The sequence below is a fragment of the Notamacropus eugenii genome, chromosome 2 (assembly GCF_028372415.1).
Source record: "Notamacropus eugenii isolate mMacEug1 chromosome 2, mMacEug1.pri_v2, whole genome shotgun sequence".
Taxonomy (NCBI): domain Eukaryota; kingdom Metazoa; phylum Chordata; class Mammalia; order Diprotodontia; family Macropodidae; genus Notamacropus; species Notamacropus eugenii.
The window spans coordinates 223,051,485-223,074,484 of record NC_092873.1 but is presented as its reverse complement, the minus strand read 5'-3'; the positions used below and the strand labels follow the sequence as shown (position 1 = coordinate 223,074,484).

At 38.6% G+C, this 23,000-nt stretch overlaps 1 protein-coding gene across 1 annotated transcript in view; it reads left to right on the top strand.

Annotated features, from left to right (window-relative positions):
- Positions 1 to 23,000, top strand: part of MAP3K5 (mitogen-activated protein kinase kinase kinase 5) — a 452,961-nt gene that overhangs the window by 94,307 nt on the left and 335,654 nt on the right. Inside the window, exons 2-3 of the mRNA XM_072637677.1 lie at positions 2,043 to 2,182; positions 16,296 to 16,319. Coding sequence (XP_072493778.1) covers positions 2,043 to 2,182; positions 16,296 to 16,319 — 164 coding nt within the window. The remainder of the gene's footprint in view (positions 1 to 2,042; positions 2,183 to 16,295; positions 16,320 to 23,000) is intronic.

Here is a 23,000-nt window from a genome sequence, read left to right as displayed (position 1 = left end):
TAGAGCACCAGTGCAGGAATCAGAAGGACCTGAGTTCAAATCTCCCCTCAGACACTTGACACTCACTTAACTGTGTGACCTTGGGCAAGTCACTTAACCCCAATTGCCTCATCCCGGGTCATCTCCAGTCATCCTGATGAATATCTGGTCACTGGATTCAGATGGCTCTAGAGGAGAAGTGAGTCTGGTGACCTGCACAGCCCTCACTCACTCAAAACAAAGTCAAGTGCAAGTCATTCATTATTTCTCTGATGGCATGGTCTTCTTCAGCAACAAAGGACGAACAGGCATTATTATTATTTACAATTGAGGAATCTGTGGCAAACAAAGGTCAAGTTAATTGCCCACAGTCACCCAGCTAGTGTCTAAAACCAGAATTGAATTCAGGTCTTCCTGATTCTAGGTTCAGTTCTCTCTCCACTGCACCACCTAGCCACCCCCACCCTCCCATCTCCATAAAAGAAAGGCAGTAATGTTAGAGAATGGGGAATTTGGGATTAATATGCTATATGGATTTTTCACTTAAACTGATATTTATTTGCCAAAGAGTCTCTGAATACATTATTCCATTCACCATGCAATTCTCTTTAGAGTGTTGAACAAATATTTTGGTAAATACTTGCAGTTTTGTTCTGGTTTTAGAAAGACTCATGTCATATACAGTCATTTATTTCATTCCATGACTTCTTAAAGTATATCGGAAGAGCTAGCAGTATGCAACCATATGGCTGATTCCATGACATTCCTTTAAGAAAGCCAGTAAAATACCCCTTTTTCAAAAGAATTAATCAGAACTCATGTTTTTGTTCTGAATTGGTGACTGAGATAGAATTGAGTCTTGAGTTACTGTATATCTCTGGGTTATTGTTGTTTTTATTATAAATATAACCAGTTGAGTTTCATTGGTATTCTAGATATCACAGCAGTCAGAAAAAGTATATTTCTGCATCATTCTTTGGAAGTACCAAACTAACAAATATAAATTTCTGTCATTTTTTTTTTGTCTGATTGACTTTGGAAACATCAAGCGAATGAATATACTTTTCTGTCTTTTTTTTTTGTCAGGTTATTTTAAGGGCCCAGTCATCCCAATTAATCAGAAACCCCCCTGCATTTTAAGACTCAATTTTGCATACAATTCTAAGTATTACTTCTTGGGAAATAACCCTCTTCTTGAGTTTAAAAAAAAACTATTTTCGCTTTTATTGTTTGTTGTTTTCCTTTACATTTGTCACTTATTTTTCATCAGCTAGTATTTTACTGGGTTTTTTTAAGCCACTGTTTTGTGTTGTCTCTTACTTTTAAACATTTTGATGGACTCTGAGGGGTTGATATCAGTGGGAAGAAGAAATAAAGTGGGTGCAAGAGACAGATGGTTAGTGTAGTTAAAACTAAAACGAGTCATTTCTCTCGTGTTAATTTTCAACCTAAGAGGATTGAAGACCCCGGAAGAAAACTCCATATCTGCCTGTTAGAAAGAAAACCCCTCTAAATTCTAATTGGAAAAAAATGCAACTCATCTTTTTAATCACTTTTTTTTTTGCTTTTGCAGTCCTTCTTGCCTAGTGTTTGCACAGGCATAGTTTTAACCTCTATTTTGCACATTCGTTTCTCAATCCCTGGAGCTAGCTTTAACTTCATCATTGCACTCATGAAATGGCTTCCAAAATCAACCATCTTCTACTTCACAATAATTTCTCTATGCAGTATTTTGCCTTTGCCTTTCAAAGTAACATTTAATTCCTTTTCATTGTGTCGTCCCTAAAAGATGATTTGTACACATTTTCTACCATTACCTGTTCTTTGTTTTTCAGTAATATGTGACCATTTTCTTATTTAAGAAATGGAGGCATGTTTTAGAAATGGGTAACCACTTCCTTATAGAATTTTGCATTCAAAGTTCAGAGATAAAGGAAAGGGGGAAATCCCTATCATTTCTTCATTTCCTCTTTGAAATACCGAGTTGTTGAAACTACCAGTGAGGCATGATTTAATGCCAGCCCTTGTCAAGACTGTGTGGCTCATCTGTTTTCTGTTTTCAGATATCGCTGTGGTCGAGATGAGTGATGCCTTCCGCCAGCCTTCCTTGTTTTACCATCTCGGGGTGAGGGAGAGCTTCAGCATGGCCAACAATATCATCCTCTACTGTGATACCAATTCAGATTCTCTTCAGTCACTGAAGGTACATCTTTATTTCAGTGTTTGTGTACCTTACATTTCACCAGTACCTGTCTTTCCCACCAAATCTTGGCCATTTTGATGTATGAGAAAATCATGACTTTTATCAGTGTGATATTAAGGTAGACATCGTTAGTTATTTATATGAGTTTCATATGGATATCCAATAGACAAATTTGATGGCTAGAAAAGCAAAAGGCAAGAATGGAGTCCTTAGGGCCAGAGTGATATAAACTAAAACAGATTTTGCTCAAAGGAATTCATTAAGAGACTTAATAAAAGAGAAAAGCTGGTTGGAAGAGAAAGTTCCAGTCCAAATATGAAGTCACTGAAGAGGCCTTCATTTGGCACAGCTGATGCTAGCTACTAATACTTCCCACTGACAGACTTATTTTTCTCTGGGTGGAAATTATTATTACCAATTGGATAACATGGGAAATATGATGAATTTGACATTGTTGCTTACAGAGGGATATAGCCCAGGTTGTGTTCCTTAGACTTTTACAGATGCTCAATTAATAACTGTCTCCTATTGATCTAGACACCGGCTTATTCATACTATGTTTTGGCAACTTGTTAAAGAAAGACGATCAATAGAAACCAATTCCTTTCTCCCAGTACATCCTTCTATGCTTTTCCCAAGATTGATAGTATTTGTCATTCACCCTGAGTGGCTGGTCTATTGTTATGTCTCGTTTTCATCTTCACAACGTCTCTCATATATGTCCTCTTAGCTCTGCTCACACAGCTACCATCTCATCACCTTGGGCCTGGAGTATGGCAATAAAGACCCTTGGAATTGGCATCCCTGCCTCAAATCTCTCCTCTCTCCAGCCTTCAGCTGCCAAAGTGATTTTTCCCAAAGCATAACTCTCCCCTTCCCTAAATCTTCCACAATAAACTCCATTGTCTCCCTCTTACTTTCAGAATCAAATATAAAATCCTCTGGCAGTTAAAGTTCTTTGTGCACTTTACTGCTCTACACGTACCCTACAGTCTGGTTACAGTGACCTCCTTGCTGTTCTGACATCCTTACTGTTCATCTTCTACCTGAATGTGTAAAAGGCTGTTCCTCCTGTTCATTTTCTTAAATTCCACCTTCAGCAAGAGGCCTTTCCAAGTCCTCCAGTTGCTACTGCCATACATTTGGAGATTATTTTTCCTCTCCTCTGTATACCTTAGGGACATTTAATTATTTATATGCTGCATGTCTGAGCTCCTTGAGAGCAGAGTAGGGATTATTTTTGCCTTACTTTGTATCCCTACTCTTTAGCACAATGCCTGGTACATGCCAAATGCTTCATAAATGCTTGTTGACTAACAATAATAATTTTTGTTGTTATTGAATCATTTTTTAGCCATGTCCAACTCTTTGAGAGCTAAACCCTACATGCTGAATGCTAGTGCCTTCCCTCTGAGATTATCTCCTCTTTTCCCCATGTGTGTTTATGTTTATATAGATGCATATATCTGTATCTGTCTAGTTTGGGCATTGTTGACCCCAGTCTCTGTTAGAAAAGTGAGCTCTCTGGGGAAAAGGACTGTTTTTGCTTTCTTTCTTTATATTCCCACTACTTGGCACAACATAGTTGGTCATTTGAGTCGTGCCTGACCCTTCATGACCCCATTTGGGGTTTTCTTGGCAAAGAGACTGGAGTCGTTTGCCATTTCCTTCTCCAGCTCATTTGACAGAAGAGGAAACTGAGGCAAACAGGGCTAAGTGCCTTGCCTAAGGTCATAAAGCTAGTAAATGTCTGAGGCCAGATTGGAACTCAGGAAGATGAGTCTTCCTGACTCCAGGCCTGGCGCTTTATCTGTCGTGCCACCTAACTGCTCCCAGTAATAATAATGATGATAATAACTAGCACTTCTATATAGCGCTTTCTAAGTGCTTGGTTGGATAGCAAAGATGCCAAGGATGCCACTGCATCCAAGGCGGTCACTAGTTGTGTTGCCGCTGAGCTTTGATGACTGGAAGACAGGGAGGCAGATGACTGTGCAACTCTGCCTCACTTAAATCACAAGTCAAGACATCCTTGTGCCCACCCTCCACCCCCATGTCATTAATCCTCTTTGAAAATGAAGGACAAACAACCAGCACTTTAAGGTTTGCAAAGTGCTTTACGAGTTTTACTCACAACAACTCTGAGAAGTAGGTGCTGTTATTATCCCCGCTTGACAGATGATGAAACTGAAGCAGATGGAGAGTGAATGACTGGTTCAGGGTCTCACAGCTAGTATACCTCTGAGGTTGGATTTGAACTTCAGTGCTCCTGACTCCAGATCCAGTAGCTCTCTCTCTATCCAGGGGGCCATTGCTTTAGCATTTCCTCACAAATTAGCCGTTATGAGATCTCAGGTTTGGCATGACCTTTACCATTTCCTCTGAGCAAATTTGAGCTTATCCTCACAGAACTACTTAATGTTTTCACAAAGATTGCTATATCTTCCGTCCCCCAGATAGACTACATTATTTTGCCTTATAACCTTGTCCATATTAATAAATGCTCATATAAAGGCTAGATCTGTTTAGAACCTTTGAGTCAGTCAGTCAACAACATTTGTGAAGTGCCTACTGTGCACCAGACGTTGTTCTAAAAGCTGAAGATACAAAAAATGTCAAAAGATAGTCTTTGCTCTTAAGGATCTGGTAGTATATCGGGGGAGACAATACATGGGTACAAATAATATGTATGCAGGATAAATAGGAAAGGCGCTAAAATGAGGAGGGATTAGTAAAGGCTTTAGTGTCATTTTTGTATTGTGACTTAAACTAGGTAGTCCAGTGCCTGTCAGATCTGGAGTTAGGAAGACCTGAGTTCAAATTTGGCCTCAGACACTTGGTAGCCGTGTGAATTTGGGTCCCCTCGTATTCCCTTTTCTGCCCTTTCCTCTACCCTTTCTTATCTTTCCCTCTTTTTTTCTTCTCAGGGATATATTCACTTTCTCATCAGTTGTATTTCTCAGTGATAGAGTTTAGTATCGATTAGGTGTGATTAGTCATTGAAAAGAGTGTCACTCTAACCTTTTAAAGTCCCTGACTGGAGAGAGCTGTAGTGATGTGGTGATAATTTAGAAGAGTTCCCCTTATCCCCACCCCCATCTCCCAACCCCTTGGGTGCTCTCCTTCTGAGAAAAGGTCTTATTTTTATTTTTGCCATATATGGGTATAGGCTGCCTTTTTCTTTTCCTTCCATCTAGTGGTAGGTTAGAGAATTACAAAGACATCTGAAAAGAGCTTTTCATTGACAGGCTTTGGTTAACTAAAAATATGAAAAAGATCCAGACATCAACTGTCTCTTCTCACGAGGGCAAGGACAGAATTAGAACCACAGGCTCTAAAGTTACTATATTATATACTCAGTCCTACATGCAGTGATTACTGCAAAGCCTGGAATGTATGTAACCAGGCTGGGCTGGTTTCATTTTGACCTACTGTTTGGTGCCGAAGACAAAAAAATTCTCAGTGTCAGCAAAATCCCTGAGGGAATGAACAGGAGAGTTAGCATTTTTAAAAAGGAAGCAAAAAGGGGGAAACCATTTACAAGTTCTTGAGGAATAGTTAACAAAACCAGACAAGGATATATATGGGTGTGTACAAAATTCACCTCTGAAGCCTGTTTAAAATTAGAACGATTTGGTTGCTAAACAATAATTGGATCTCGTCAGTTTGGAATTATGGAGTTAATGCCTTTAACAGATAGTTTACATTTGTCTTTTAAAGCTGAAATTGCTGTTTTATATCCTATTGTATGGGGAGGGTTAATTTTTATCAGCACAGTGCCTAGAACATAGTAGGTGCTTAATACATACTTGTTGAATTGAGTCATCTCACATTGGGGTTTTTTTTAACTCTTAAGAAAAGATTGTTAAACAGTGCGAAGACAGTTGATGTTATGGGAGAATTATTTTCATATTGTATTATTATAATAGTTTATTAAATTTTTCATTAGACAAACCTCCTGAGTGCTCTCTTACATTATCTATCTTCTGCCAAGAGGAATGGGGGAGCCATTGTGGAATGGCAATAAGGTATGAAAGAAAGAAGGAAAGAGGGGAGAAAGACAGATTAGTTTGGAGAGTAATCACAATTTCCACCTTGTTGAGAAGGGAAAAGTGATAGCAGAATCTTTTTCTCTTTGCTTTTCCCAATATATAAATTAGGTCAAATTTTGGAGAAGGCTGGAAACTCGATGTTAGTTAAGTGAGGTACAAAAGCAGCATTTGACAATAACAAAGAATGGGTGCGGGCAATTATGAGAGAGATTATAATCTAGTGGTGTCTACAGGAGTGAGATAGTTGGGCTACTGTCTTTTTTTCCTACTCAATACAGTTTAAGCTTTAAGCTTCAATCCCCTTTTGACTCTCCTTTGAGTATTAAGGGGGAAGAAGAATTGCTGTTCCTCCGATTTCCCCCATTCTTTCTATCATCAGACACCCACAAATTTTGAGAAATGCTTCTGTATCTCTTCTGTCAATGAGGATGACATACATAACATTATTAACTAATGAATCCCAAGATATTTTAGTCTCTTTTGTAGTAATGGTTAGAGAGAGTGGCATATGTATAGAAAAAGTACATTTGAATCTCTCTCTTGGTGCATTTAAATAGATTCCCTGTTTGTTTTATCCATTACAGTGTAAAAGTAGCACAGGTTACTTCTCTGTGTGGGGATCAATGTTGTACGGTGGCTTGTGGTGAATAAATCAGAAGTGAAGTATAATAATTATATTAAATTATTCTTCACTCAAGAAATCAAGCCGTATTTTTTTTCTTTCAAGCACTGCATGAAAACTCACTTCATTAAAACTAACAGAAAGGATTTCACAGAGTTTCTCTGCAGTTATTTATACTGATACTTATACCTTGACTAATCCACTGAATTGTATAAGCTGTAACTACCATTCTTACTCCAGCAGACTGCTCTAATCGTTACTCAGAGAGGTCTGGCTTGTGTTAAAAAATGAAAGAACAAACTTAAATGTGCAGCATTATCTTTCATATCCTTAAAGACTAGCAGCTCTTAGCAGTTCCCCAAGCTTAGTTAATGAACAGAACTCCTGTAAAATTTAACCTGCTTTGCCTAGCTAATACTCTTTATATTTTGTTATGGTTTTCAGCTAACCATCACTTTATTGGGAATTTAAATCCAGTGTCCTGTCACTAGAAATTAATTGAGGACTCTTACATTCGTCTTTGGGTTAAATTCAAAATGGCAAATAATCTCCATTTAGAATTACTGAACTGTGTTAAAAATGAAAACATTTAACATTTAATGCACAGAGAGTAGTTCTTAACTCTGTGTGTATGTGTGAGTATGTGATACAATCTGATTGAGCCTATGGACCCCTTCTCAAAGTAATGTTTTTAAATGCATCAGATAAAATACATAAGATTATAAACTAAAGTAATTCTTTTGAAATAGTTATCAAATAATTGAAAAGAAAAAACAAGTTCACAAACACTCAGGTTGAGAAAGTGTGATATCAAAGCAACATGGTTAATAGACAAGATGCTGAGCTCACAGTCTAGGATACAGTGTGACCCAAACCAGATTAACATGTAATTGGGAAATATTCAACAGAATAAATAAAGATACAATGAAACATAGATAACATTACATTTTAAACCTAAGTCAGCACAGCCACAAGGATTCTCATGTACAGCTTGGTGACCCAATTTCTATTGCGTTTGGCGCCACTGGGCTTGAATTTGTTGTTGTTGCTCCCTCATTTCAATCATGTCTGGCTCTTCATGAAGCCGTTTGGGGTGTCTTGGCAGAATTACTGGAGTGGTTGGCCATTTCTTTCTCCAGTGTGCTCCCATTTTACAGATGGGGAACTGGGGCAAATAGGGGCTAAGTGACTTGCCCAGGTCCACACAGCTAGTAAGTATCTGAGGCTGGATTTGAACTCAGATCTTCCTGACTCCAGGCTTGGTGCTCTATCCACTGAGCCACCTAACTGCCCCTAACTAATCTAGAATATCTGGCTTCAGTTCTAGCTTGTGATACTAACTGGATCATAGATTTAGAGCTAGAAGTGACTTTAGAAGACGTTTACTTCAACTCCCCCCCACCCCCCCACCCCTCCACCCCCAAACAAGGAAACTGAGTGAAAGATCAAGCCCTTTACTAGATTAGTGGCCTCAGTAAGAGCAGTTTTATGTATCAGCTTTGTTCTTCAATTGAATTTTCAGCCTGTTCTTCAGTGAAAGAAACCAGATTCTGGAGAATCACAGAAATGCTTTCTAACTTCTCTTGGTCTTTGAACTTCTACTTCCTTTCCTCATGTTTCCCTTTTTTTTTTTTTTTTTTTTAATGCTTAGCCCAAAATGAAACTAGGACAGATTGGAATTTTAACTAAATTTTTTTTATAGAATTTTCATTCATTCATAAGTATAAGGTTTTAGCTCAGTAATGACAATTTCACTAAATTCTTGTTGGTGGTTTTACAGATGGCGCCCCAGAATAATTTGGTTCTTTCCATAATCACCAAGACCACACCCTCCACGTGTTTGATTGCACTCGCAGAGCTCCCCAGGCTTTGGCTTCCTTTTTCAACATCATTTCTGTGCCAATTTACTCGAATTACTATAGTAGTATTATTATAGTAATATTATAGCAATGGTTATTATGCTACATAGCAGTGACAAGTGGTTATCTTACAATCTTTCCTTTATTATGTTTATTGTAGATGTGATCAGATTTTTACTTGTTTTATGAGCTGCCCATAGAAAAGAGATAATAACAGGAAAGAGGAGGTAAAGAATACCCTGGCATACAAAGACTCACCCTCTGTAGATAAGAACTTACATACATGGCTTGTTATCCATTTAGTAGTGGAAGATTCTCCACTTACAGAACCATGGAAGTAGAAGAAAGGGCATTGAATTGGGCAACTTGTGTATATCTACCAAGTGGTTTTTCCCTAAAGTTTAGGTCTGTCTATGTCACTTCACCTCCTCAATAAACTCCAGTGACTCCCTATCACTCCTAGGATCAAATATAAAATGCCCTATTTGGTATTCAAAGCCTCTCCCCTTCACCTTTCCAGTATTTTTACACTTTATTACAATCCAGGGACACTGGCCTCCTTGCTGATTCTTAAACTCTTTCTTCTGACTGGGCATTTTCTGGCCGTTCCTCACACTTGGAATGCTCTCTCTGCTAAGTAATAGTAGGGGATAATAATGTGGAATACTGAGGAGAGTGTGTTTTTTATGAGAAGTAAATAGCAGCAGCTAGGTGGCATAGCGAATAGAATACCAGCCCTGGACTCGGGGCGGGGTGGGGGGGAGGGGGGCTGAGTTCAAATCCAACCTCAGAAACTTGACACTAGCTGTGTGAACTTGGGCAAGTGTTTTAACCCCAAATGCCTTGCCTTTCCCTCTCCAAAAAAAAAAAAAAGTAAATACTGATGACGATGACAGTCACAGTGAGAAATAATAATAAGCTCTGCTCATTTTTTATTTATTTAAAAATTTAAATTATTTATTTAAAATTTAAAATAAATTTTATTTATTTTTAAAATTATTTTTATTAAATAATAATTCCTTGCTCGTGGTGCCCAATCCCCTCCCACTCCTCTTAGAACTACTTTGTCCTTTTGTCCTAGCCCCAGTTTGAAAAGTGCCATATGGCGTGCAGGTAAATAATTATACCATGAAAACTAAGTAAAAGGGATTAGGTATGAGATGCACTTTGTGTTCAAGTTGCTTTGAAAGCTACATTCCTGCCTTTGGTTCTCATTTGCTTAATTTTTTTTTTTTTAATATATACTTAACCTTAGTGAAGAATTGCTTGTTTTCGTGGATCAGTTCTCGACTCTATTGTGATTAGAGCAACTGTGAAATGTGTCCACCTTTGGCAACCCATCATTTTAGCAGCCATCTAACTCCTTATTCTAAGTGTTCTCTTCTTTCTCCATGATCTCATCAGTTCCCATGGATTCAGTTACTATCTTGATGTTGGCACTTTTCAGATTTACTTATATAACCCTAACCTCTCCCAGATGCCATCTTGCACTCCAGCTGCTTATTGTCCATCTCTAAAAGATTTCCTATAGACCTCTTCAGCCTAAGATGTCTAAAACTGAACTTGTTGTCTTTACTGCCCCAAGTGCTGCCCCTCTTCCTAATTTCTCAATTACTGGCAATGGTGCCAACATCCTGTCAGGCTGGCAGCCCAGAGGTCATCTTTGGCACTTATTCTTTCTAACACCATTATCCAATTTATTGCTAAGTCCTGTCATTTCTACCTTTTAACAGGTCTTGCATATGTTCCCTTCTCTGACACTGCCGCTACTCTGATGCATGTCCTCATTGTTTCGTGCCTGGACTATTGTAGTAGCTTGTTGGTTGGTCTCCCTGCCTCTATTCTAGCTGCTAAAATGATCTTTCTACCATGCAGTTCTAACCTTGTCACCCTCCTTCCCCTTTCAGGCAACTAGGAACTCTCTCTCACTGCCAGGATCAAATATAAAATCCTGTTTGATATTCAAATCTCCAAGTAAACTGGCACCCTCTTACCTTTCTAATCTTTCCCTACCTACCTGTCCCATAACACCAGCCTCCATGCTGTTCCTTGCCCAAGACACTCCAGTATTTTCACCGACTACCCTCCGTGCCTGGCATACTCTCCTTCCTCATCTCTAACTCCTGGCATTCCTGGCTTCTCTTAAATCTCAGCTAAAATTAGACCTTCTACAGGAAGCCTTTTCCAAGCTCTCTAAATTCTAGTGGTTTCCCTCTGCTGATAATTTCCTATTTATCCTTTATTTAGCTTGTTTGTATGTTCGCATTTTGTCTCTCCTGGTTAGACCGTGAGTGAGCTCCTTGAGAGCAGGGACTGTTTTCTATTCATCAATAAACATTTAAGTGCCTACTAAGTGCCAGGAACTGCACTAAACACCAAGGATTAAAAAAAAAAGGCAAGATACATTCTCTGCCCTCAAGGAGCTCACAGTCAAATGGGAGAGATAATACAGACACACACACACACACACACACACACACACACACACACACACACACACACACACACACACACACACACACATGCACCATGCACCATGCACCATATACAGTATAGAAGCAGCTACGTGGTTCAGTGAATAGAGTGCTGGTCTTGGAGTCAGGAAAATCTGCATTCAAATACACCCTCAGACACTTACTAGATTTGAGACCCTGGGCAAGTCACTTAACCTCTGTTTGCCTTAACGAAATGGCAAACCATGGCAGTATCTTTGCCAAGAAAATCCCACAGACTGTGATCCATGAAACTCACAAAGAGTTGGATACAACTAAACTAAACAACAAGCAGGATAAATATGAAATAATTAAGGCACTAGATAAGAGGGATTGGGAAAGGATTTCTTTTCTTTCTTGTATGCTCAGAGCTTAAGAAGGTGCCTAGCCCATGGTAGATGCTTGATAAATAAATGCCTGTCCTTGACTTAGGCTGGATGTAGTTTCTCACTCTAATCCCTTTTACGGAGGGAGGTCTTGGAAGAATGCTTTGAGAATGAATCAGATTTTATGGCAGCCCATGAATTTTCATTCATTACCACTCAAGTTTTATTTGTGGAAGTGGCCTCTATATGCTGTTTTTATCTTTTCACTTATAGGCTTGTTAGATAACAAGTTTTATGAGATCTTTTATTTAGCTCTAGGTTATTTATACAATTCAGTGTTGGAAAGCCTAGCATTTTTGCTTCTAATTTCTTCCTCCTCCTTTCCTTTCTGGCTAATTAGCACAAATTAACTTCACTCTGTTTTCCTATCTGGGCAGTCTGTACACTTTCTAAGGTCTTGGTGACATGCTCTGGAGCACGGACTGCTTTTTTCCGACTCAGTTAAAATGTCCAGAATGTTATCTGTTTTTAATTATGTCAAGTAAGTAGAAGAACTATTGAATATCCACGTTCTTAGGTACAACCACAAGCAGTTGATAAACTACTTGTGCCTCAAGGAGAACGATTTGTTTCTTTGACGTCTTCAGAATGTAAGCCAACCTAAGTATAGTTTGATTCTGATTTAGCAGATTATTATAGGAATTGTCTAAATATGCTTTCTTCATTCTATGATACATAAAATGGCAGGAAGAAGACAAATGAGAGACCTAAGAGGATTATCTTAGCCTAGTAATTCTTTAGGAAAATGTTAAAATTTAACCCACTAGAATGGGAATTGTTTTTTCTGCCAGGGTGTGCCAGTAATTTGAGCTCTTGTGTAGGTCAGAGGACTGGTTTCAACTCACCTGTTTATCAGCAAAAGCTATTGTGTCTCCTATTTCCATCCCTGTTCCTGCCTCAGCAGGAGGTGGTGGTAGATTAGATGGTGTGCTGGGGAAGCCTGGGAACCTCTTACCTCCCAATAAAAAGCATTGTCCTCATGATGACTGTGGGAGACCACCTACCCTGTGCCTTCTCCATGGTTAAACCATAATAGAATGTTGGGGGTGGGGAGAAGAAAAGCAGTAGTGATATCATATGCCTACACATGTGTATGATTGATAGACACACACCTATAATCAAGTCAGCAGGCATTTATAAAGCACCTACTGTGTGCCAAGCACTGCACTAAGCACTGGAGATACAAACAACAAAAAAACCAAAAAAAAATGCAAACAAACAAAAAAACCATTTCTGTTCTCAAGACCATTTGCAGGATGAAGGCAGCTAGGTGATTCAGTGGATAGAGTGCTGATCAGGGAGTCAAGAAGATCTCTGTTCAAATCTAGCCTCAGACACTTACTAGATGTGTGATCCTGGGCATGTCACTTAACCTCTGTTTGCCTTTATCTACTGGAGAAGGAAATGGCAAGCCACTCCAGTCTAATGGGGGAGACAGCTGTGTACAAACAAGAGAGGGGACACATGAAGACTGGAAAAAGCCTTTTGTAAACCAGTGGGGTTTTAGCTGAGACCTGAAGTTAGGATGCCAGGAGATGGAGATGAGAGGGAATAGGGGAAAGCTAATGCAGATGCATTAAGTAGGGAATGTGTATTGTGCAAGGAACAGCATGGAAAGTAATGTCATTGGATTTCAGAGATTAGCAAGATGTAAGAAAATTTGGAGAGGTAAGAATGGACCAGGTGATGAAAAGCTTTAAAAGCCAAAAGATTGATCTTTGATCCTGGTGCCATATATGTGAAAACATGTATGTGGGTTTCATATGCAGGCCTGTTCTGCTGCCCCATTGGGGTCTGGCTATAACTGTGGTTCTCAAGAGTTGTGCCAGCCAAACATAGACCTGCCAACTTGGAAGGGTTTCATGTATGGACTCTTGTTCTATAGGTCATCTGAGAGCCAGCCTAGCTAAATTCAGCAAAGATTCTCCACAGAAGGTTAGCCCACAAATGATGGATTTTTTTTCAACTAGGGATCTTCATTGAGACAATTGAAGCTTAGAAGGAGCATCCACACAAATTAAATCATAGATGTGTGAAATATAGAAATACAAATAGAGTCACACACATTTAGAGCTTTCTACTGGCCCATTGAAGCCCAAGAGAAAGAATGTTGGTTTTGAAGTCAAAGAACCTGAGCTTAGGTATATATAACCCCTGTCACTTACTACCTGTGTGACCTTGGCAGGTACTGTAGTTTTCACATATGCAACATGAGGGAATTGGATTACATGGCCTCTTTCCCACCTTCTCTCTTACTAGATGTTGTCTGTCACATTCTTTTTAGCCAGATGACTATACTGGCCATGGGCCACAAATACTTTTTCTTATGCTTTTCAAAGTGTTTTCACATGGCTTACCCTTCTGTATTCTTCTGCCTTACCTCTACAAAATCTTCTTAGATTTCTACTTGGCTATAGTCACTGTGGTCCGTGTAGTGCTATTTCCCTTTATTCGGTGTCTTTCCACTCCTTTAGTCAGCCAACAAACATTTACTAAGTGCTTATTATGTACCAGACATTACAATAAGGGCTGATGCTACAAAAGAAAGTGGAAAACAATCCCTGCGGCAAAGCAGATTACATTCCAATGGAGGAAACAACCTGCCAATAACTAGGTAGATGCAAAATCCATTTCTCTCTGAAGATCTTTGCAATCCATTATGATACATGGAAGATGCTGGCACAGGATCACCCATCATGAATCAAATCAAAGAAGACACTGTGCTCTCTGAGCAAAGTGGAATTATAGTAACTCACAAGAAACATGAGATGTGCAGATTTAGAGCCATCTCCATTCCAGATGTTCGTATTTGGGTCCAACCTGTGGTAGAGCCTTCTGAGACTGTATCCATCTGATCAGCCACAGTAGGACATGCTCTACCTTGACTCCAGCCTAATGATGTCATTTTGATCCTCTTCAAGCATGGACAACACCCAGCGGGATCCTTAAGAATAGACATAAGGCACTCCAAATTAGCATCTGGGAGTACTGAGAATAGCCTTCTGCAGAAGGAAGAATTCAAGCTTAATTATTGCTTGTGCATTTCAAGCCTTAATTTTATACTGTGTTCATAAAATCATAGGAGCTTAATGGCTAGGGTGAGAGCAGTTGAATAAAAAAAATCTACTAATAATTATAATGTGAAGTAGAAGGTGAAGGGTGCTTTAAGAGAGCTGTAAACAAAGTGCTGTGAGGGCTCAGAGAAGGGAGAAATAACATTAAATATGGGAGGGTATCAGAGAAGGCTTCTGTAAGGAAGTGCTGTTGGAGGCGGGCCTCAAAGCATAAGTAGGATTTCACTTGGAGCTGGAGTAGGGATGGAGGCTTGTTTTATTCTCAGGAAGCATTTATAAAGCACCTGCTTGCTAGGCATTGGGGATACAAAACTTGGAGTGCTAGCAGGAGCACGAACAAGTTATGTGCTATCCACAAGCCAGCATTTATCAAAGAAGGGAATTGAACCTCCCTCTTACTGGTTCTCAGGCAGACTCTTCTAATCGTACTCCATACTGACTGTAGATACAAGGTAATTACCAAGTAATTTCTGGGCAGGAACAGCAACTGGTGAGAGTCAGAATAGGCTTTGTATGTGGAGTCTGTTTAAATTATTGAGTAAATAATAAATATATTTAAAATAATAAGAACATATGCAATATTCAATACATAAATAAATCTATTTCCTGGAGCTAAGCCTTGAAGGAAGTTAGGGATGCTGTGCAGCAGGCCTAAGGAGGTAGTGGTATCTTCTAGGTATCAGAAAGGCCAGCCTATGTAAAGTCATGAAGATCAGGAGATGTTTGTAAGGAACAGCAAAAAGGTCATTGGAAAGTAGAATGAATGAAGGGGGGTAACATGCAGAAATTCTAGAACAAAGTAGGCCAGAGCCAATTTGTAAAGGACTTTACATGACAAAAGAGAATTTGTATTTTATTATGAAAGGAATTGGGACTCAGTGGATCTTCTTGAGCAAGGGAGTGACTTGGTCAGGAATATCAGTTCCTATATGAATCAAATGTTAGATCTTCATAATCATTGTATTCATAACTTCAGTACCATTGATGCAGATGTGTGGAGGAGGAGGTCAGGAGACTAGGGGTAGGAAGATTAATTAGGAGGCTATTGTAGGTGTCAAGGTAAGAGATGATAAAAGCTGGTAGAGAAGGAGATGGATGCAAAATACGTTGCTGAGGTGGAATTGTCGATGCTGATTGTATATAGGGGTGAGGGATATGGAAGAGTTCATAGAAGATGACTCTGCGGTTGTGAACCTCATTGACTCTGTGATGGATAATCGGAAAACAGGGGAATTAGAAAAGGTGAAGTTTGGAGGAGGGGATGGGAAGGATGATCAATTCTGTTTTGAACATGGTGAGTTTAACATGCCTATAGGACACCCAGTTGGAAACATGTACTAGAAAATTAGTGATGCAGGACAGGAGTTCAAGAGAGCATTATTCTTGCAGCATTAGTCACAGAATACAGTCTTAGTCTACAGAAGAGTGTGTGTGTGTGTGTGTGTGTGTGAACAATTATGTTCTCTTGAATATCTTGCACATTAATAGAACGTTTGATTGTATTTACATTTTCTTTTGTCCTTTGGTTTCTTTGAAATTTCAGTTTAGTATAATACTCTTGGTACCAGATGTTAAAGATATGTTTGACTTTATTTTCTCTTTTAATGTATATTACTCTTATTTTGCAGGAAATTATTTGTCAGAAGAATACTGTGAGTATTTTTTATTTTTATATTATGTTTTCAATATTTATATATAATTATACATTGTATATAGTTATATATTTTCAATATTTTTATTATATATATATTTTCACATTTTCAATTCCTCTTGCAATCTTCCTTTTTTCATAAACATTTAATTACTATTTTTGTTCTCTGCTTTATTCTTCCTTAAGTCATAGTTTAATAAAATGGTTTTCCAGTACTATTTCTAGTATCTCTGGGCCAGTAGAAAAATGGACTTTTTATTTAGTTTTTAAATTGACCTGATAGAGTGAAATATTGTCTTAATACATGTATTAGGATTTGTACTAATGTCTGCCTGAATATGTATGTTACTGAGTAGAGTGGCTGTGTTTCAGAAGCTTTACTTTGATTTTGAATTTATGTGACTATGAGCAATAAGATAACATTTTTTATTGCGTTGCCTAGTTATTTATTACATTCTTAGATAACATAAGTAGTCAGATTTCTGTTAATGAATTCTTCCCAAATTGGCAGCTATGGAACACATTCCTTACCCTGTGAATTGGGGGTGCTGTTGGAAGATTTTGATGCTGGTAATAATATTTTCATCAAACTAGTAAGATTCAAGTACATATTTATAAAATACATTGTTACAAGTAGCATTTTTCATTAAATATGCTTTATTTTCTCATTAATTTCTCCTTCTTATGAAAATATACTTATTTTTTTCTCCATCCCTTCCTTCCCTCTTCCAACAGTGTTATCTTTCTCTAAATTCCCTTGGACTAATATTTATGAATTCAATCGGTGTCTTTTAAGTGTAAAAATATTATACCGGACTAATTCATTTAGGAGGTGCTGGTTTGTGATTTGTGTTGATTCATAGGGGAGTAGTTTGATATGACCTTGTCTCCTTAGTGGTGCAGAAACTTTTTAATGTTACCAAACAGAAGGCTTATTTCATGAAGAATTGCCCTGGTCACCAAAGGCCTGAGGAGATAGTTTCTTATGGAGAAATAAGTAGCAGTAGAGATTCTATGACTGGAAAGGAATAAGCTTGGAGATATGTCATCAAAGTAAAGGACTGTCTGTAGTCAGTATCACTTGTGTCTGGCCATGATACAGGATTAATTCTGACCCTGCCTGAAATAATTGTTGAGAAGGGCAAGGAAAAGCAAATACATGAGGAATGCATTTGCAGCACTTGATAAGTAATTGAGCATTAACTTCAACCTGTGTTTCCTTGGATTTAGAGCTAGAAAAGATTTTAGGGCTCATCTAGTTCCAACGCATCATTATAGATGAGAAAACCACAATCCAGAGCGATAACTATGAAAGATAGAAGGATGAAGACATGTCACTACCCTCAAGAAATTTGTAGCTTAGTAGAGAAGGATAAGACAAGTACACACATAATTATAATGCAAGACAGAATTTGTTAGAACAGCCAAAAAAAGTTAATTTGATGTAGGGTTGTAGTAAGAGAGGTACAGCTTTCAGGAATAGGAAGTGAACAGTCTTTCTGTTCTCTACCCAGGACCATATCACATCTATGTTCAGTTCTGGGAGGAAAGAGTACAATTTAAAGATATTGATCAACAAAGAGTGTCCAAGTAGGCAGCTAGGTAGTGCAGTGGATAGAACACCAGACCTGGAGTCAGGAAGACTCATGTTCTTGAGTTCATATCTGGTCTCAGACATTTGCTAGTTATGTAACCCAGGGCAAGTCATTTAACCCTGGTTGCCTCAGTTTCATCATCTATAAAATGAGCTGGAGAAGGTAATGGCAAACCACTCCAGTATCTTTCCCAAGAAAACTGCAAAGGGGGTCATAAAGAGTCAGACCTGACAAATAACTGAACAACAAAGGGTCCAAAAGAGAATCACAAGGATGGTAAAGGCCATGTTATGTAGGAATTGAGGATATTTGTCAAGGGAAAGCATGATAAATCTACTTAAGGATTTGAAAGTCTATCATGTGAAAAAGTGATTAGACTTCCTTTACTTGGCCCCAGAGGCAGAGTTTCTGGGGCTAATTTAGGCTTGATATTCTAACAGAGTTTAATAGGCTTCCTTGGGTGGTAAAAGATACTCCCTTTGTGGAGAAGTGGCACCTAGACTGCAACTTGCTTGATATATTATAGGAAGTGTGTATAGGTAGGCAGATAGAAGGTATAATGGATAGAGTATTAGACCAGAAGTCAGAAAGACCTGAATTCAAATGTGATCTCAAACACCAGCTATGTGACCTTGAAGAGGTCACTTAACCTCTGTCTACCTCTGTTTCCTCAACTCTACAATGGAGGCCTCACAAAGTTATCATGAGGATAAAATGAGATAATATTGTTAAAGTGCTTAGCATAGTACCTGGCACCTAGAAGATGCTATCCTCATTTCCTCCCCTCTTTTTCCCTCTCCTCCTCTCCTCTTCTCTCTGCATAGTAGGTGACTACTTTTTGACTGTGAGTTAGCTTCTCAGGTCCTTTCCAAATCTTAAAATTCTGGGAGTCCCTTACATGCCGTAAGATGAGTATGGGTAATATGGTGTTAGAGATTCACAGGAATGAGAGATTACATCCATTAAGAGGGAAGGAGGAGATACTTGAGCTGAACCTTGAAGGATTAGCAGGGCTTAGACAGGTACAGATGGTGATGAGTCCATTCCAGGAAGAGAGAATGATATGATCCAGGGCTCACAAGTATAGGACATATTTGATGAAGCACAAAGTGGGCTACAGTATAAGGTGCATATGGGGGAGTGGTGGGAACTTAGTCTAAAAAGACAGGTTAGGACTAGGACGTGAATAACAAACTAGGGAATATGTACTTAATAGACTTAATTCTGTTGAGGGGGAGCCATTGAAGGATTTTTGAGCAAGGGTGTGGTATGATTGGAGTTGTGCTATAAGAAAGCAGTGTGTCATAGTAGACAAGGAAACTGAAACCCATCACACAGTAAACTATTTACAGAGTAAGGTTTGCCTGCCCCAGTCTTCTGACTACCAGATTGGCACCATTACAAATTAAATAGCTAGTATTTATATAATGCTTCAAGATTTGCAAAACACTTTACAAATATCTCCTTTAAAAAACTTTTAGGTCTCACCACTTCGATTGTACCTCCATGATCAGAGGATTTATAATAGAGAATTTAAGGGTATTTAGGAGTTTTAAATTCTTGACCTTTCTCCTTTGAACTTAAAAACAACAATCATTGTTTTTTCCCCATGCCATTTTTGGGGTTTTTGTCTAGCATTGTGTAGGACGTTTCAGAGATGTTAATTTGCTTCAAGTATTTATTCTGAGGAAAAACTAAATTTTCACAGTGACATATCGTTTAGATCTCCTTAGAATGTAGCTAGGTTCTTTTACAAATTGGCCTGGAGACCAAGGGATTTTTGAGGAGTTCTAGTCTTCAAAGTGCTAAGTGAGTGACAGTGGTGAGTGGAAGAAGAGGAGGTATTTGGTATTTATTAACATTCGGGCTCCTGATCTCAGATAAGGGCAATGCCTTGGACAACATGCCTGGATTTCAGCAAAGTATCGTATTAAGTACTAGATGTTACATTTTAGGAAAGAGATGGGCAAGGTAAAGCATAGAAAAGCCTTAATGGAAATATATGGAGTAGGTATTTCACTTAGGTGGATTGGAAACTGAAGGGCCTGATACAAAGAGTGGTAATCAATAGATTGATGTCATCATCGGGGAGGAGGGAAGTGATGGAGAGGTGGACACTGTGTTGCCAGACTCTAGCTATTTGAACATTTTTCTCAGTGACTTGGTTGAAGGCATAGATGGCATGCTTGTTAAATTTATAGATGACAGACATGAAGCTGGGAAAGCTTAGAGCTAGCACATCAAATGACATAATTGGGATCCCAAAAAATTAACTTCATAATGACATGGCAAGGACAACATGACTGGGCAACAGTTCATTTGAAAAATATGTTTTTTTTTCAGTAAACTTGAAGAAATTAATTAATCAAGCAATCAACATGCTTTATTAAGCATTTACGATGTAAATTCTCAATTTAAAGGGTCACTATGACATGGTGCTCCAAAAGCTAATGAAATAATGATTAGATTGCTTTAGTAAGGATATAATGCTCTAATCAGAAGTGGTGTCGCTCTGTATTTTGACCAGGATACACCATTGTGTTACGTACTGGATGCTACATTTTAAGAAAGAGGGGGGCAAGCTAAAGCGGGTACAAAAGAAGATGACCAAGATGTTAAAAGAATTTGAAACCCAGGCCCTGCAACAATCTATTGAGGGAACAAGATATATTTAGTGGGGAGGAGAAGACTTCAGGATATTATACTTTTCAGAAGAAAAAAATTCAAAGGGCAGTCCTGTGGAAGAGGGACCTAGTTTTAACCTTCTTGGCTCCCCGTAGGAGCAGTAGATAAAAGCTGCCAAGAATCAGATCTCAGTTCAGTGGGAGGAAGGGAAGATTTCCCAACAATTTGAGCTGTCCAGATGAGATGTCTTGAAATGTTAGTAAATTCTCCTTTGCTCGAGGTCATCAAATGGAGTCTGGATGACTACTTATTGGAAATATTGTGGAGAAGGTAAGTGCTTGGGTATGGCTTAGATTAGGTGATCTCTGAAATCTTGACCACCTTTGACAATGTGTGTTACACCATCTCCATTTAGAAGTGCGCATTTAAGTTTGAATAAGTGTGTATCTACTACTATGAAGTCTTTTCTTTTAGCAAGGATTTGTTTGAGTGATTTAAATTGGGCTCTTGCCTTAATGGTTTCTGCTGTAGTTATGCATGGGAAATATTCTTTTAGCTGGCTTTGTGGCAAAGTCAATTCAGTTCAGCATGCTTCAGCTTTATATCCCTTCCAGTTAATCCTCCAGATGATAATAGTAACAGTAGTGATAGCTAACATTTTTATAATGCATTAAGGTTTGCAAAGTACTTTACAAATATTATGCTATTTTATCCTCCTAAAAACCCTTTGAGGTTAGTACCATCACTGTCTCCATTTTACAGATGAAGAAACTGAGGCAGACCGAGGTTATGTGATTTCCCATGGGTCACTCAGCTAATAAACTTCTCCATTCACCATTTGCCTGTTGCCACTGACCTGCTGCTTTCTGCCTAGAACAATGTTCTCTACACCTGACTTGAGACCTGAACCTCCATAGTCAGGTCTTCTGGAATCAAGTCCCAGTATCTGAGAAAGTTAATGCATTTATCTCTAGAGCTCCTGCCCCAGCACCCAACCCATTGTTTTGATGATTGAACAAACTTTACCCCCTAAAGGTGCCCAGTCCTAGACACCAGATCATGCTTGGGAATAAGAGTGGGGAATAGGCATTTATTTAGGCATGCACCAGGCACAGTTTTAAGTGCTTTACAAATATTATCTCACATCTCACTCCTTACTTTCCATTTGTAGTAGTGACGAAACTGTTATTTGTGGCCCTAAAGCCTTCAGTTTTCTTGCCCAGGACTCACATCCACAGGACAGGGATTCTTAAATAGAGCTCCATGAACATTTTTTAAAAATATATTTTGGGAACTTATTTCAATATAAGTGGTTTCCTTTGTAATCTTATTTAAAAAACACTATTTTGAGGAGTCCTTAGGCTACACCAGGCTTCCAGAAGTAATGCCAAAAGGTTAAGAATCCTTACTCGGGGAATATCAGTGGCTTCTTATCCTACTGTGGGACAGAAGCTGCTTCTTACTCAGGGGTTTCAGTTCTATCCATCTCCCATGGAGAGATCCTTGTATCTATTTTATACTACTCTGATTAATGGAACAGTTTCAAATGACAGAAGTAGCTATAATTCACTCAGATAGAGACTAAGAGGTGATATTAGAGTCTACCTTTTTTCATGTTTCTCCTCCCCCTCCCTAAAGCACATAAAGATGGTGAGTCAAACATCCTCAAAAGAACTCAGTAGGAGAAGAACAGTGGACTGGATCTGTAGGATATAATGCTTCTTCAAATCCATATAATTACTAAAAAAAAAAAAAAAAATCTCATTTTTTTTCCTTTTAAGTTGCTCTCAGTATCACTTTGTATATGCATTCGGATGCAATCCTTTGGCACTTCTCTGAGTTCTGAAAACAGCCATTCATACACACACATTTACTCTTGATCTTTGGTTTCTAAATAGTGAGATAATTGTGGAATCAAATGCCATTTCATCATTGTTCCGTGCTCCACAAACTATAAAATTCCTCTTATTTACTCCTGCAGCAAGTGCAAAGCCTTCTGCCTACCTTTAAAAGGACCCATGGAATCTGTATGACCTTTTCCCCAATTACTTATTTGTAGGAGCATAGATTTAGAGCTGGAAAGGACCTTAGAGTTCAGCTAGTTCAATCTCACTTTACACTTGTAGAAATTGAAGCCAGAGAGGTGGTGATTTGACCAAGGCCACAGAAGCAATTAATGGTGGAGATGGGTTTTGAACCAACATCTTCTGACTCTAAATACAGTATGTTTTTTTGAGAGAGTGTCACTCTCCACATTTAACCTCTGCACCAGTGGGGCTGGTATTATTGTCTGGTGTCTTTGGTCCAAAGTCACCTCCTTTACGAAGCCTTTCTGACCATTCCAGAACATAGTGGTCCTTTCCTGTCTGAACTCTTAAAGTACTTAGTCTGTATTGATTAGTTTAGAATTTAACCATAAACTGCCTGTTTTCTCAGCTACATTGTAAACTACCAAAGTGGTT